At 50.5% G+C, this 16197-nt stretch overlaps 2 protein-coding genes across 8 annotated transcripts in view; one reads left to right on the top strand and one right to left on the bottom strand.

Moving 5' to 3' along the window:
- SLA (Src like adaptor) overlaps window positions 1-16197 on the top strand; it is a 142417-nt gene that overhangs the window by 100303 nt on the left and 25917 nt on the right. For 3 of the 7 annotated variants that reach the window (XM_082363795.1, XM_082363794.1, XM_082363793.1), the window contains exon 2: window positions 14094-14234. In XM_082363795.1, coding sequence (XP_082219921.1) covers window positions 14174-14234 — 61 coding nt within the window. In that variant the 5' untranslated portion in view covers window positions 14094-14173. Of the gene's footprint in view, window positions 1-1681; window positions 3031-12255; window positions 14235-16197 lie in introns of those variants that run through there. The other 4 variants (XM_082363792.1, XM_082363790.1, XM_082363791.1 and 1 more) reach the window with 3 other exon arrangements.
- Window positions 1-16197, bottom strand: part of TG (thyroglobulin) — a 247226-nt gene that overhangs the window by 56580 nt on the left and 174449 nt on the right. The gene's annotated exons all lie outside the window — the stretch shown is intronic.

Here is a 16197-nt window from a genome sequence, read left to right on the forward strand (position 1 = left end):
CGTCTTGCTAACCTGCCTGTGGCCACTAGCCTGGGTCCTAACAGCGAATTAACTTGCAAAGCCCTCCAGAAATCAGGTGCTTTTACACCTATGGACCTGGGTGTCTCCATGTGCTCTAAAGTGTGGCCGCCGGACACGACGTGGTCACCCAGCCAGGGCTGACCCCAGACTTATCCTTAAGGACCTTGGCGGGGGCATCCCCTGCTAAGGGCGGGCTCTGACCTCCGTACCGTTCCCCTGCTCGGCCCGCAGCCCAGGGCTCTTGGCAGCGCGGTTGACAGCTTCAAGAACATCTCACACACGTTCTGCTTCGGCAGGTCTGACAGGGAGGTAGTGAAACACCAGGGCCAGGGCAATAGCCCCAGGCTACCTAGTCACCCCCTGCACATGGGCAGAGTGGTTCCCGCCACCCGGGCTCCCGCAGCTCCAAATTCTGGGCTTCTCCTTCTGCAGCAGCTTCTCCTGGGTGTGGACTGCTGCCTTTGATGGAGACCCCTCTCTGGTCCCTGTCTGCCTGCTGTCGCCCTCCGCCATCAGACTCGAAGCTTCCTTAAGCCCCACTGTGCCTTTCCCCTACTCTCCAGAGTCTGCATGAGCCTCTAACCCCCTAGCTTGTGCCAAGGCCGGGTCCTTTTCCTCCCGCGGGTCTCAGCCAATGGCACAGAGAGCCCATCCCCCACCCTGGTCCCCTCTATCACACTGGCCATGTCATTTCCTTGTAGAGTCACCGGAATTGACAGTTGCTATAGTTCAGTCCTTATCCCCTGGCTCCCCCGGAGGAGGTAATAAGCTCAGTGAGGGTGGGGCTTTCGTGCACGGCTGAACTCCAGCGCCTGGAAAACTTCATTGAATAAATGATTGAATGAGGGGATGAATTCAGTCAAACTCATAATAGATTCTCAGTAAATATTTTTTGAAAAGTTGCCGAAAGCTCATGACTTTTGACTATCAATCTGAACCTTTTTTACTCCTCTGTGTGAATCCTGGGGGAAAAAAACTCCACTTCTGCCTCTCCCTGCACACCCGCTCTTCTCCATCCAAGCGAATCACCCATTCAGTCTTTGCACCATCTCCTCTGCACCTTCCCAGGGTGCCCTGTGCAGAGCAGGGGCTTTTACGATTCCTTGTCTAAGGAATCACCTCTCTAGTACAGAGTTCCTGCTAAACCTAGAAGCAGCCCTGGTGTTTTTAATTCATCTTCGAGAACAACACTGAGAGAGGTTTCTAGATGACTGTCCCCGCTGGCCGTGTTGGCCCTGCCGGGTTGGGGCCGTGACAGCAGCCCAAGACACTGGCCTTGGCTCTGCTTGGGGACCAGCTGTGTGATTCTGGGCAAGTCCCTGGATGCTCTGTCTTCTCTGTGAAGCACGGGTTGGGCCAGGGCTCTCAGAGGGAACTCATCCGGCGTTCCCAGCTCACGCAGGCAACTCCGGGCGGGCCGCCTGGAGTCGGCATCCCGGCAGCTTCCATCTCTGCCACCAACAAGCCCTTGTGCCCCATGTGCCTGGGCTTTCCTGCTTGAGATTCACATGCTATGAACAGGGAGCTGTATACTATCATTTAAAAATTATTAGACCCATCAAAAAGTTGAAATAGTACAGTGCACCTATGCCTTTCACCTAGATTGACAAAGTATGACATTTTGCCACATTTGCTTTCTCATTTCTCAAATACATTTCTCATTTCTCATTTCTCAAATACATTTCTCATTCTCTTTCTCTTTATATGTGTGTGTGTTTTCTTTTTTTTTTTTTAATGAACCATTTGAAAGTTAAAGACACCATGCCTCTTGACCTCTAAGTACATCGGCACGTATTTCCTCAGAACTAACACTTTCTTCACATAACTGTAATGTCATTCTCACACCCAGGACAATTACCACCGACACAAGTGACCTAACGTGCCATATATATTTGAATATCCCCCACCTCCATCCCAATGTTTTTCTAGTCCTTCTCCCTCGATCCAGGATCCAGTCAAGCATCACACATTCAGTTACCCTGTTTTCTTAGTCAACTGGAAGCAGAAACCTGGAGAAGCTGATTATTTTTCTGAACCTTTCTAGTTTCTTCTGGTGTAGCACAGCCAAGAGGTGGTGTGCCTCCCCGGGAAGGCTGGTGGGTTGCTCCTTTCTGTAAAGGGTCTTTGATGCCCACTATTTCAAGCCTCTGCCAATTAATAACTCATCTATAGGGCTTCCCTGGTGGCACAGTGGTTGAGAATCTGCCTGCCAATGCAGGGGACACGGGTTCGAGCCCTGGTCTGGGAAGATCCCACATGCCGCGGAGCAGCTGGGCCCGTGAGCCACAATTACTGAGCCTGCGCGTCTGGAGCCTGTGCTCCGCAACAAGAGAGGCCGTGATAGTGAGAGGCCCGTGCACCGCGATGAAGAGTGGCCCCCGCTTACCACAACTAGAGAAAGCCCTCGCACAGAAACGAAGACCCAACACAGCCATAAATAAATTAAAAAAACAAAACAAACAAACAAACAAAAAACTCATCTACAGCGGAGCCAGGGCCAGAAGCTCTGCTCCAGGGTCCACTGGGCAGTGACATCAATAAACTGAGAAAAGAGAAGCTGCAGCTCTGAACTGCAGCCTCCTTGGACCCAGTGAGCTTTGGGGACCGTGAGAGCAGCCTCTTGGCCTCCTCTGCCTTTTAATTAGAGACACAAAGTTCCAGTGTCTGAAAGCCCAGCATGGCCCAGACATTTAGAATCAAGCTGCCTATATCCCCAAGTGCTTTGTAAAAGAACAAGAACAATGCTGCTATCTGCCCCGTCCTTACAGAGAGAAGTCTGCTCAGTGCCGTTGCTGAAAACAGGAACCTGCCTTCTGCAAGCCTTTCTTGTTTCTAGCAGAGGAAGTTGCAACTGGTTTAGCAACTGCGCTTCTTGACAGCATGGGTTCCTCAGCACCCGCGCGAGGCTCACTCTGCCGCAGAAGCGGCCGCTGATGGAGAGGTGGTGACGGTGCTCCTGGCAGCCCTTCTTCAGCTACTCCCAGGGGAGACCATGCCCAGCTGTTGAAGGTATCTGGGGGCGCATGGGGGGGGGGCTGGGGTGGAGGAGGCTTCAGGACCCCAGAGACACACAGCTGGTAGCAGGTGGACTTTCTGGAGACAGATGTGCTCTGGGAGGACAGGCAGGACCTGGTCTCAAGTGAGGCTCAGCACCTAACACGGTGGCTGGCGTGTCGTGGCTGCTCGGTGATGGGGAACCGTGTGGCAGGAAGGGCTGGGAGAGCTGGGACGGGCACGCTCCTGCCAGAGAAGATTTTCCAGCCACAGAACATCCTAGCACATAGCAGGCTTCTTACCGAGGACACTCCTGCTCGCTATTAGACTTTTTAGCAGTGTGACCCTGGGCGAGACATTTAAACCTCTCCAGGCCTTCATTCTCTCCTCTGTGAAGTAGGAATAATGGTACCCAACTCACACAGGTATCGAGCAGATTAAATGAGCTGACATATGCAAAGTGTCCAAGCCAGTTTCAGACACATAGTAGGTGCTCAATAAATGCTATCAGTGTGGAGTCATGACGTCTAAAGGTACATGGAACCCGGGCAGGCGGACATCACAATAGTGCTTCTAGGAGTTTGGGAGTGTGGATCTTCTGTGGGAAGATGCCAACGAGAACGGATGATAATAAGCAACAAGAATCCAAGCAGGTGGGCTGTGTACAGGGCAGGAGTAGGATTAAAGGAAAGGCAAACATGCGAGGCATATAAAATCTGAAAACAAAATGTGAGGATTAGAAGAGATTTGGGAGAACTAGAATCCCCTAAGGAATGTGGCACACTCCACATCTTTTTAGGTTCTTAGAGGTCCAGAGAGCCTGGTGTCAGGGAAATGGCCTGGGTTTTGGCCTCAGACTGTCCTGAATCGGGGTTATGCACGCAGAGTGAAGGGAAGGAGTCTGCCAAGCTGAGTGGCAGGGGACGGGTGTTGCATGACAGGCTCTTCTCCTGCACTCCTTGGCACAATCCTGTAAGATTACGATGACTGTTTGCTTTTGACAAGTGAGAAAATGAGGCTCAGAGAGGTTATGAGTCTTGGTGATTCATCCAAGTCACACAGCTGGTGAGAGCCTCTGAGGGCTCCAAGGGCTGAGGTGGGGGAGGAGGAGCCTTACCTCAGTGAGAGCAGGTGTGGGAAGGACGGAAGTGTGTCTTTAAAGCAGTGCTCCTGTCTTAGGAGAAATAACACCCCATAGCTGCAAATCGTCTTTCTGTAGCGTGCTATGAGGTGCTATAAATTGGGGCTGTGGTCCTTTTAAAACTGGGGAGGTAAGGCCAAATCGAAGTTCTGGCAAAATCTGGTGCAATCTATAGTCTCCAGTTGGAAAAATGCTATTCAAGAGTGCTTAACATGCTCTGACAAATATAATAGTAATAATATTAAAAACCGATTGCAAGGCAGAAATAGAGACACAGATGTAGAGAATAAATGTATGGACACCAAGGGGGCAAAGCGGGGTGGAGGTGGTGGTGTGATGAGCTGGGAGATTGGGATTGACATGTATACACTGATGTGTATAAAATAGATAACTAAGGAGAACCTGCTGTATAAAAAATAAATTAAATTCAAGAAAAATAGTAATTAAAAAAAACAAACGATGGAACAGACAGACTGAAAGCTATTTAGACTCCTGCGTCTTAAACAGATCTAGAATCAGGGAAGTAAGACCAGGGAAACCCATTGTTTTAATCAGCTACACTGGGCCAACATCCTGGGTCAGCCGCCAGTGAACTGAGTGACTCTGGGCAAGTTACTTTGCTTCTCTGAGGGTTAGTTTTTTCCTCGTAAAAAGAAGACCAGCTTCCATGTGTGTTAGTAAGAAGTTTAAATTATATACAGTATGTAGGAGATGCTAAATACTAAATAGCAGCTATTAATATCATTCGTAATCCAGAAAATTAAAGTACCCCAAGTTACTTGTATATCCCTAGGCAGTAAACAGTAGCAGACTGTGTTAAATATGATGGGTCAAACTGCACAGCTGACGACCTGGACATTCCTTCTTGATTTTTCTGAATGCTTATTTCTAAGTGTTCCTCCATCTCATATAAGTGAAGCAGACACGGGTAGGTTTGTATTGCACTGACATCATTTTCCTATTACGGAAAAAATTTCCCCACGCTGAGCTTCGATGTATTTCCAAGGGGACTGAATCTTTCTTAAAGACTTAGAAATGATTCATTTCAGTAAACCCCAATCAGCTTCCTGCATTAATAGATGCTGCTGGGTTTTAATTTTTCATTTGACATTCAGCAAGAATTTATTTCCCCCAGCTCTGAGAGAAGCTGGAGCTTAAAATTCTCATTAAAATGTTCCAGCATGTGAGGCTAGAGCATTCGGTTCTTGTCAGCCAACCTGAGGGCCCTGTAAGCACATTTATCCATCCATCTGTCCACCCGTCCATCCATCTATCCTTCCCTTAATGAATATGCATTGAGGTTGTACTGTGTGACTGACTTCCTCCCTCTCTTTCCTCCCCAAGAGTTCCAAAGGAAATAAGTACACTGGGTCCGAACCACTTCCTCCTATCTGAGAACCACGGAGGGAGGGGTCTCATTTCATTACGGTAACTTGAGCTACAGACAGAAACTGTGTGGCCTCAACGTGGCTCACTTTTGTTGTCAAACAGCTTTGCAAAGTCACACTTCCCTCCCTGGCACCATCCAGGCAGCTGGGACCATGGCCGGGGCGGGGGCGCTCAGGGTTGAGGAGCGGGGAGGGAAGGTGGGGAGACTTCAGGAGCTTCAGAAGAAAGTGGGAATTGTCCCCCCGATCGCGCTCAGGGGGAAAGGACCACCTTGAGAGGGTCAGGCTGCCGCTGAAAGCACAGCGCCACCTGCCTGCACTGGGCTGAGTACTTTGTAGATGGTAATTTTATCCACTCGACTGAATTCAGTGAGCGCTTACTATGTGCCAGGCACCTGCTAGGTAATGATTTTTCATTGAGCAATATAATAGACATGGGATCGTGTTCTCAGGGAGTTTATAACCTGGGGTTGTGAAAGAAACAAATACATAATGATGAACTGTGGCGTGAGCCACAAAGGGGACAGAGCCCAGGACAGAGAGCAGAGGGGAACCAGTTGTCACTGAAGTCTTTAAATTTAGTTCTCACGTTAACCCTGGCAGGCGGCCGCGCTCCTTCTCAAAGTACAGATGTGCCATCTCCCCCTACTCTTCCAGACCTCCACACCCTCCAAGTCACATGGACAATCAGCTAAAAAATTACATCCTCTGAACAGAACTTCCAAGCACCCAGAGTGTCAGGACCCACTTCCCAATATGCTACTTTATCGATATGCCTATTGGTCCATCTACTGAACACCTATGATGTATCTGACCCTCTAGCACACAAGAGAAGTGCCGTGATCTTGTCATAAAAAGGGGTTGATTCAGCTTTATGTAACCCTCCGTCCATTTCCTTATGCCTCAGAGCAGAATACTTAAGAGCCGGGCTCTGGAGCCAGACGCCTGGGTTCAAACCCTGCCTTCTCTTTTACCAGCTTGGTGATAAACTCGGACAAGTGACGTAAACTCTCTGGCCTCGGTTTCCTCAGTCATACAAGAGGCATAATGACAGTGGTGTGTCTCTCCCAGGCACAGTGTCTCCTCAGTTTTCATCTATTCCTTTTATTTCCTTATGGAACATCTACTGTGTTCCAGCTCTGAGTGAAAACAGACTTCTGTCTTCACGGCACTTACAGTCATTCATCAAACAATCACAGAAATGAGTGTCAGAATCATAATCCACTTCAGGGGCAATGCAGGTGAACCCGAAGAGATAAGGATGGAATGGTGAGCTGAAAAAGAGTAGCTCGGGGGTCCTCACCCCGGGCACCTGTGTGTTTTGACAAGTGATTCACGCGGGGCTCAGCACATGCAAATGCCGTTAGGAGGCAAGATATCAATTTCCATCTCACTCCATAAGCTTATGAGCCTCGCCGGTGGTTCGTGTGTGTGACCAAAAAGCAAAACTAAGTCTTGCTGGGAAAGGCGATGTAATACAGGAATCACTAACTTCACGATCCCTGGGCCCACGTGTCCAGATGCCCTCCTCTTTCTAAGGAGTCCTGCATTTCCCAAGCATCCAGATTTGAAATGAAAAGAAAAGCCTATTTCATATTCACTGTTGTCCTATTCTGTCCAATTGTGTATCTGTGTGATCTAACATCAAAATAATTTTCTTTACAACTGTTTTCTCATTGCCAAGGATTATGATGTCAGCTTATAGGTTATGAGGGTATCCAGGACCTGGCCTGGGGCCTGAACCTCATTTGTAACATTTTTTGTCAGATGTGTTCAGTGTCCAACAGGCTCACAGACTGGAGGTACCATATCCCACCAGCCCTGGGTATTGGCTGCGGCGGGGAGGCTCTGAGTATGAAAAGCTGATCTAGAAAACAAAGAAATGGGGAAATTTGAAATTTTGCTTTCAATGACATATTAAAGCCATGTCAGGAATGACTGTATTGCCCACCTCTCCATGCTGGACACTGCTTCACATGCATCCCGTAGGTTTGGGGAGAAGGCACTTGCTTGTAGCTCAGTTACTGTCAGCAGAGAGTTGAGCCACAGAGACCCCCGCCCCTGCCCCGCAACATGCTCGTTTTGTAACACCTACTCTCTAATCCTTACTCATGAAAAATCGAGCAAGGCAGATATGGCTACGCTTGTTTTTTAAATAAAAACAAACAAAAAACAGTGGAAAGAAGTTTAGTGACTTCCTAAGAGGTGAAACTGAGATTTGCCCCAGCACCAAGAGGTCCCAAATCTGGCTTCTTCCTATGACATCCTAAAATGACCATAAAATGTTTTCTAGGATGCATCCACCCTGGTCTTAGGGTAAAGCCAAGCCTCCCATTTATCCTGAGGGTATATGAGATCCCCTTCCGGACACCCAAGGGTGGAAGGGGCCAGAACACGGGCTCGTGGACATGTGGGTCAGCGCTGGCAAATGGGCAATGGCTCTCTGTGGTGGACAGAGTGCTGGACAGGGGGTCATAGCACTTATCCAAACTTACTGAGCGACCCAGAGCAGATGGCTTGCCCTCTCTGAGCCTTTTCTTTGTAATGTGAGGGCACTGAACTGCTCTGTTTCAATTGGTGCTTTATGATATCCTAGGATCAGGGAGTCCTATCAGGAGAAATAAAGGGTCAAGAGTGCTGAGCCCCCAGCCCCCAACCGGCAGCTTGCTTTTATCTATTTTTCATATTGAGCTTCTGGGGCAACTTTGTTAAAACAGGTTTCAACCAGCAGACTGTATCGCAGCCTCCTTCTCCGTGGAGCGGCAGGAAAAGAAGGTGGGCCCGGGGGGCAGGGAGGACAGGCCTGTGGCTGCACCTGCCCGGAGAGGAGAGCAGGGAACGATGTGGGTCACAGGGGTGGTGCACCTGCCGAGCGAGGTCAGGATGTGGTGGGGTGCCCCCCGGAAATCCTGCGAGATCCTTGGCAGGGGAGCCAACCGATGCTAAGGCCCTGTCCCAGCTCTTATTGCCCCTGGTGCAGAGTGGCAGACCACCAGCAGCCCTGAGCAAGTCCCAGGGCAGTTGGGCGGATACCCGGTACCACTCACGGGGCACGGGGCAGGGGGTGGGGGCATGGTAGATGAGGCAAAACGGCTGTGAGCCATTGTCTGGCCCAACTCTTTCCCCATCATATTTGAGAACCTGAAGCCCAAGGAGGGGAAGGACTGCTCAAACTTGCACGGTGACTTAGCTGGCCACCCAGTACCCCCAAGGGATCCAGTGTGGGTAAATCTGTAGCTATCCCATCTTACCAAACTTATCTCTGCTTAAATATGACCTTAATTTAATCCTCAAAATAACCCTTCAGGACATGTATTAATACCTCAAATGTCTGCATTTGGAAATCGAGGCTCAGAGAAGTGCAGTAACTTGCCAAAGGACACACAGCCAGTAGGCCAGGGAGCTGGAATCTGAACTCAGGCTTGCCTGCTTTGAAAACCCTCTTTGCAAGGCACCCTCATTCTTCTCTAGTTCTGCTTCTGATTATAAAAGCAAATCAGGCACATGGGAGAAAAATTGGGACATTTTAGAAAGGATTAAAGAAGAAATCGAGAAATTCACCTATAAAATCACTACTCAGAGAGAGCCCTTGGAAACATCTCGGCAATAATTGCCTTTAATATTATTCTACATATATGCATATGCATGTTAAAGTTTTATAAAATTGAGATAGTATGAGCATGACTAGTTTTGTTTGTTTTGGGTTCTTTTTTCCCCCCATAGCATTAATAGTTCTTTAAAGCAATGCTTTGAAAGGCTGGAAAACATTCCACATGATTCATTCCTGCCCTTCTGACCATGCCAGGCCACCTAACAGTGGCCATGACAGCTGAACCTGAGCAGGCCTTAACTGGCTTCTCTCTCCGGTCCCTCCTGCCCCGCCACCCTTCCCAGCCAGATCCCCAGCCCTGGGCCACCTGACATCCAAGAGACCCCTCTGGACCTCTGCGTCCCCTGGACTAAAGTTTCACCCCAAAGTTTATGGTCCCCTAAGCTTGCTTTGGTGACCTTTCAAAATCACTTTCCACTGAGTTCTTGGACTGGACCAGAGGGCAGAGAAGCAGGACAGCATTTCATGGTGGTTGAGAGCAGGGGTTTGGAGTCAGGCAGAGCTGGTTTAAAACCTATTTGTCCTCTTACTGATCGTATAACCTTGGACACGTTACTTAATTTATGTCGCCTATAGAGCAGGGCTGCTATGAGCCACCCAGGGGACGAAGGCTGTAAAATGCCGAGCCAGGTGCCTGGCAGAGGAAGGGCTGACCACCTAAGGTGGTGGCAGTGGCTCTCACATGACTGCTGCTGTGGGGGGGGTGGATGTGACGGGTGATGAGGGTCCCCACTCGGGCCATCTGCTCCCACACCTTAGAAGCAGGTCAGGTGGGTGGGCTTCCCGCTGTCACGCTCTGTGGAAGAAATACCTAGGGCCAAAGGGAGGGTTCCATCCCTAAGTAGGTGTTCACATTCCGACTGTCGCCAAGGTTTCCCAACTGTCCCAGACCTGCCTTCCCTTGGTTGGGGCTCCTCGAGCTGTCGCCCCCTTGTCATACGATGAAGGGGTTCAGGTTACTTCCTTTCCCACAGCGAGGCCTGGCTTTTAGAAGCACAAAGTGGGCAAGATGCACAGAGCTGTCCTGGGAGTGGAAGGCTCTGAGAAGTCTGAGCCCCTGTGTCCACACGATAACGCAGAGCACGCGACAAGAGGATCCCTGATCTGGTCAAACAGAAACCAGCTGGAGACGGCACAGCCCACATTCCTGTGACCTCTCCACTCCAGGTGTCCGCTCAAAGGGTGGCCACCCACTTGCTGAACAGAGTCCCTCGGGGACCTGGCTTCCAGTGGAGACGGCAGCATGGCCCTGGGAAAAGGACGTGGGCTCTGAGGCCGGGAGGGGAAGGTAGGCCCCTGCATCCCTGGTCTCCGGGGCTCCAGCCCCAGGTGTGTGGGCAGGGGAGCTAACAGGCTGACCCCTATACAGAGAAGGTGAGCTGGGAAACTCTGCCTCCTGGGATGCTGGGAAGATAAAAGGCAGTGGCATCTGCTAATTGCCCACCAGGAGGTGGGCATACAGCATACCTGAACTGCCTTGCCTGGATCCTGAGGGATGTAAAGACAAGGCTTGGATTCTGTCTAATGGGACTTCATAAGAAAGTGACAGTGGGTCTTTTCTCTTAGTAATAATTTTCAAAAGGTCACTGAGTCTTGATGGCTAGAATTGAAAGGGATTCAGTGGCTCTCTCTTTGGAGATCACCTTTTCCACTCATCTCATTTTTAAGAAGAGTAAACTGGGGCCCAAGGTCATGCAGAGAAACAGAAGCGTTGATCCAAAGACTGGGGGAAAAGGAAGAGGCGAGTGCCAGTCTCAATCCTCTGACATCACAAAGAAAAGGGAGAAGGAAAGCAAGACTGTTCAGAGCCAATGTTAATTAACTCATTTCTCCTTGGCTCTCTCCTTATTGTTTCTAGAAGCAATTGTCTCTCATAGCCTCTCTCCCACCTCCAGCCACTGCATAAAACTGTCACAGATTAAATCAGATTGTTCAGCCATTTCATTAGGCAGACCCCAGCTCTCAGTCTCTGGAGGCACTTTTGCTCTTCTCAAATGAAAGCCTCTTTCAGATGAGTTCACTCCTACTTGGAGCCGATAGGAAGCCAGCGAGCAGACCCCTAAGGGGCAGCTGGACTGATGAGCTTTTCTGAAAAGCGCGGGCAGGATATGGTGCTTGCAGCCCAGCCCAGCCCAGCCCAGCCCCTGCTCACAGCTTGCGCCCACCTGCCAGACAGAAACAGGGAGAGGACCAAGAACCCGGGCTCCCGGCCTCCACTCCGCTTTCTCCTCTCGAGACCATGGGTATGTTTCCTTCCTCGGATGGACCTCAGTTTTCCCGTCTGTAAAATGCAATTTTCAAGTCTTTTGTTTTGTTTTGTTTTTCTGTATTGGATTCCCTGAACTCCTCCAAATAGCACACAAATGCCTGAGAAGAATTATAAAGTTGTTGGACAGGGAGGTGAAGTTAGAATTCACTTGGAGAGATAACAAAGTCTCTCCCCACGACTTTTCTGGAGTCGCTGATGTAGAGATGAGTGCTGGACATGATGGCTAGAGGCTGTCGCTTGGAAGTGGCTCGGGGAGAAGATGGAGTAGGAGGGCGGCTAAGACACGCTGCAGAGAAGGGGCCTGGGATGCCTGCAGGGGTGGGAGTTCACCTGCCTACTGGTGCTCTGGTGGGGCGGGGAGGGGGAAGGCACAAGCCCTGGGGGCTAGCCGATCGTGGAGGCCAAGCATCAGGCTGCAGGGAGCAGAGTGGCATTGTTCGAGGAGTCAAGTGACGGGGGTGTGAGGGCCCTTGGGAGAGTGAGGGGCGAGGCCAGCACACATTTCAGAGTCATCTCCGCGTGGCAGGCCTGCCAGGGCCTCTCCTCCACCTGTCCCGAGAGCTTTCTCTAGAGGCCTGAAGGCCTTGGTGATAACAGAGAGGGAGGCTGAGGGACTGGGGAGACTGTGGGCTCTAGAAAGGCACCGGGAGCGGGACGGAGGCAGCAGGTGCCTCTCGAACACCTGTGCATCCCACGTGGGGCGCGGGCTCCCCAGAGTCAGTCTGCTTGCTTGGCTCCTTCCCTGGACCAGCCTCAGGCGGGGCCCCAGAGGCGGCGGCCTTCCCTGTCCTCCGGGTGGGACCCCGTGGGCCGCCTTCCTCCGGGCACTGGCTCAGGGCGTGGTTTCCCCAGCACTTTTTTGGAGCTCATTTCTGGGAGTGCCTACACCAGACCAGGGACCGGCCAGGGACAAAGAAAAGTCGTCCTTGCCCCCTGGAGCCAGGGTGATGCTGTTAAAACATGCCCCGCCTGCAGGAAGGGCCCTGCCAGGGACAAAGCATCCCCTTGGCTGTATTTGGGGAGGGGGGGAGGCGAGGTAGAGGAAGAAGGGCCCTGGCCTTGCATCAGGAGGGGCCTTACCCTTAAACTATCCCCATTGTGTCCAGTCACAAAGACCAACAGGATCAGAAGACAGGACTCCTCATTTGAGCATGTGGCCCATTCCAGCCACATGTTCTGCAGTGCATTATGAGTTTACAGTTTTTGCAAGTCTTGCCATTATCTTGGGAACAGCACAATGATACTACAGTTTCTTAGCTTGAGTTGTAAGTGATCAACTGTCCATGTAAGTAGTTAAAATAGATTAACTTTCAAAGAACACTCATTCTGGTTTTCCTTGTTTCATAATATACCAGGTATCCCCGCCCCCCAGTTAGGAAGTGGTGCAGACCTCCCTCAGCCTCTGAAAGGCCTTGCTCTGAGAGTACCCATCTTTCCAGTATCTGAAACTGTAATGCATAAAGGAAGGATGTAAGGCCAGGCTGGGGGTTGGACTAGCTGACTTTGGGACCCTTTCAAATTCATAAGGCATTGATCTTAAACTGGAGACAAAGAACGGGGTGGAATGCAAGTTTCCCAGTGGGCTGGACACCGGCTGGGGGATTCTGCCCCACCAACTGTCTTCGTCCCCAGGAGACAGGAATAGTTCTGTCTAAGGATGTGGCCTTCTTCTCTGTGCCTCAAGCAGCCTGGGAGGACACGCCTATGCTGGAATCATTTAAGTCCCTTTCTAAAATACTTGTACGAAGACCCAGAATTCAAGCTTTTCTCACTATGGACTATCAGAAAACACACAGTAAATGGCAATAACCTACAAGGATTTTATGCCGGGTCATGTTCTAAGTGTTTCACAGGCTTTATCTATTAACGTTGCAGCCACAACCCAATGTTGTTTTATTATTATTCCCTGAGACAGTCAGGAAAGGGTCGAGAACTTGCCCGAGGTCACCTAGCTTGCATGTGCAGAGCCAGAATTTGAACATTATGGAACAAACCGGAGACTTAGCATCAGCCATTCAAATCCCAGCTCTCCGGTTACATGCTGTGTGACCTTGGGCAAAATCCTTACCTTCTCTGAGACTCAGTTTTCCTTTCTGCAAAATGGGGTTAGGGATGCAGAGATTCTATGATAATCAAAAGTAACAGCAGGTGTCAAAGTGCTGTAGCAGCACGGGAAGCAGGCGGCCAACAAACTGTATTGTCAGGGTTTTTCACTTGTCACCGTTGCTTAGAGCATGTTGAGAAACTCCAACAGAAGAGAGAAAGTGGAAACAGAAAGTACCCTCTTCTCACCCCCTTTTGGTTGTGGAGCCACATAACTCCTGAGTTTTAAGAGCTCCGAATGCCAGGACCCTGGGAGTTGAGGGTCAGGGCTCAGGAGAGCCGGGGCGGGGGGATCTGAAAGGCACTCAGTCTCTCACACAAACACTGCCGGCTGCTTGCTGTCAGCCGTGCGGAGGAATAGAAGCTTTCTCCACCGACAGCACTTGCTAGCAACTTCCCTCTCTGTGGTTTTTCTCTGTCATTCCCTTGATAAAAGAAGTAGAGCTGCACAAATGTAACCAACTTTCACGAATCTCATCTTCACATAAAAACACCCGCCTTTCAAGAAGTGAGCTGCCTGAAAAAATGATGCAGGATGTACTCTAAACTGGGTCATTCTCCACCCAGAGGGCTCGTGGCTCACTCTCCGTGTGGATCCCCTGAGCCGTTGGCTTCGAGTGGCTTCGACAGCCCGGGGAGAGAGAGAAATGGGAAACAGCATGCGATCTACCCCGGCGCCTCCCGAGAGGTCTCCGCCTAGCCCAGAGGGTAAGTCTGGCTTCTTTGGCGAAGATGGGGCAATGCGGGTGCTGAGAGCTGTTAAAACAGGGCAGTGGGTACGCTGGGCTTCCTTATACTTGTCTCTCTCGCTTGGCTTGTGTTAACATGTTTGTAATTAAATGTTAAAAAAAGATCCACAATGGTGCCCTGGAAGGATGCTGAATCGCTGGCACTTTGCGATGGACCTTCGAAGCAGCTGGTTCGATCCTTTTATTTTTTATTTTTTTAAATAAATTTATTTGTTTATTTTTGGCTGCATTGGGTCCTCGTTGCTGTGCGCGGGCTTCTCATTGTTGTGGCCTCTCCTGTTGCGGAGCACGGGCCCCAGGCGCACGGGCCTCAGCAGCTGTGGCTCACAGGCTCCAGAGCACAGGCTCGGCAGCCGTGGTGCACGGGCCCAGCTGCTCCGCGGCATGTGGGATCCTCCCGGACAAGGGATCGAACCTGTGTCCCCCGTGTTGGCAGGCAGATTCTTAACCACTGTGCTACCAGGGAAGCCCCGATCCTTTTATTTTATAGGTGGTGAAACTGAGGCCCACAAAGCAAATGTAATTTGTATATTAGCTATTGGTAGAGTCAGATTTCCAACCCAGGCGGGTCTGGTTCTGAAACCTAGGCTCTTTCGTACCATAGCCTGCCAGCTGTGATATAATATTATGATGGGTATATAATACTCTCATGAGTATATGATACTATCATGGGTATATAATATTATCATGGGTATATAATGTTATCAGAGCTCTGCTGGAGTGTTTTCAGTGTAACTTTACGAAGCTAGCCACTAGCCCTAGGAAATCTTCCTGAAAATAAAGGAATCCTTGTGTCCATTGGTAGGATCACAGGGGACAGGCGTTCTAGGGGGAGGGCACAATGTGATGGGTTAATTGAGGACGACAAGAATCAGCTTTTCCCAGAGATGCCAGGCTGAGCCAGACCCCCGAAGCTACAGAGTCTCGTTCAGGGATGGCCCGAGAGCTGAGAGGGGACATCCGCAATGATGATTTAGGCGCGTAACATAATGCAAGCATTTATGATATTAGAGATTATAAATTTGAAACTCAAACAATACAAATTAAAAAATAGGAATTTAATTATTAAAATTTCCTTGTAGCTCATATAAGGCTGAGAGCAAAGCCATCGAGCTCCAGGTTCAGGGGTGCTGGTGGCCACCAACACCCTCACCTTTATTTCCTAGCAGGACACTGTGGCTGCACCTGTGGGTCCTTTAGGAGTTAGGAGGGGGATGGTCAGGAGGGTGGGTGACCCAACAGTGTCCCCAGGGTGAGTCATGGGGGATTTGGGACACTTGGGCTTCCCGCCTTACATCACAGCACTTGGGGCCTGGTCCCTCCCTCTTAATGGGGGTGACCCCACCTGGTTCCACCATGTCCCCTGCAGCACTGAACTGGGTGACGTTCACACGCACAGACGCCCAGCATGGTGTGTGCCGAGCACAGCTCCACATGAGCGGAGCAGGGACGGAGCCAGGTGCCGTGACGCTACCTGCCACTCACTCCGTGACTTCTGGGGCCCCTTCAAAAAGGAGCCGCCTTCTTACTTTTTCCAAAGTGGAGGCCCCCAACTTATGCACAGTCTCATGACTCCTCAGATGTCCCCAAGTGACCATGCAGAGACCTTCCTGTTCTGTCCCCGGCTCAAGTAAAATGCGGGGCAATTCTAGCAACCCTCCTTTCCAGCTCCTCAATACCCCTCCCCAAACAGAAGTGGGGGAAGACAAGAAGAATGTTCCCGGAGATGGAACCACGTGATTAGGTGGAGCTGCGCCGTGGGCCCCCGAGCGAGCGGGGGAACCTTTTCCCTCCGATGCAAAGCTCAGGGCTGTGTGCAGTTCTCCTGCCACCATGGGAGAGGCCCTGGGCCCCTTCTCCCACCTCCTCCAAACCAGCTCAAGTCTTAGACTCCTCCTCTGGTCACGGCCACTTCTAGAGAA

This window comes from Balaenoptera borealis (genome assembly GCF_965194805.1).
Source record: "Balaenoptera borealis genome assembly, chromosome: 17".
NCBI lineage: Eukaryota > Metazoa > Chordata > Mammalia > Artiodactyla > Balaenopteridae > Balaenoptera > Balaenoptera borealis.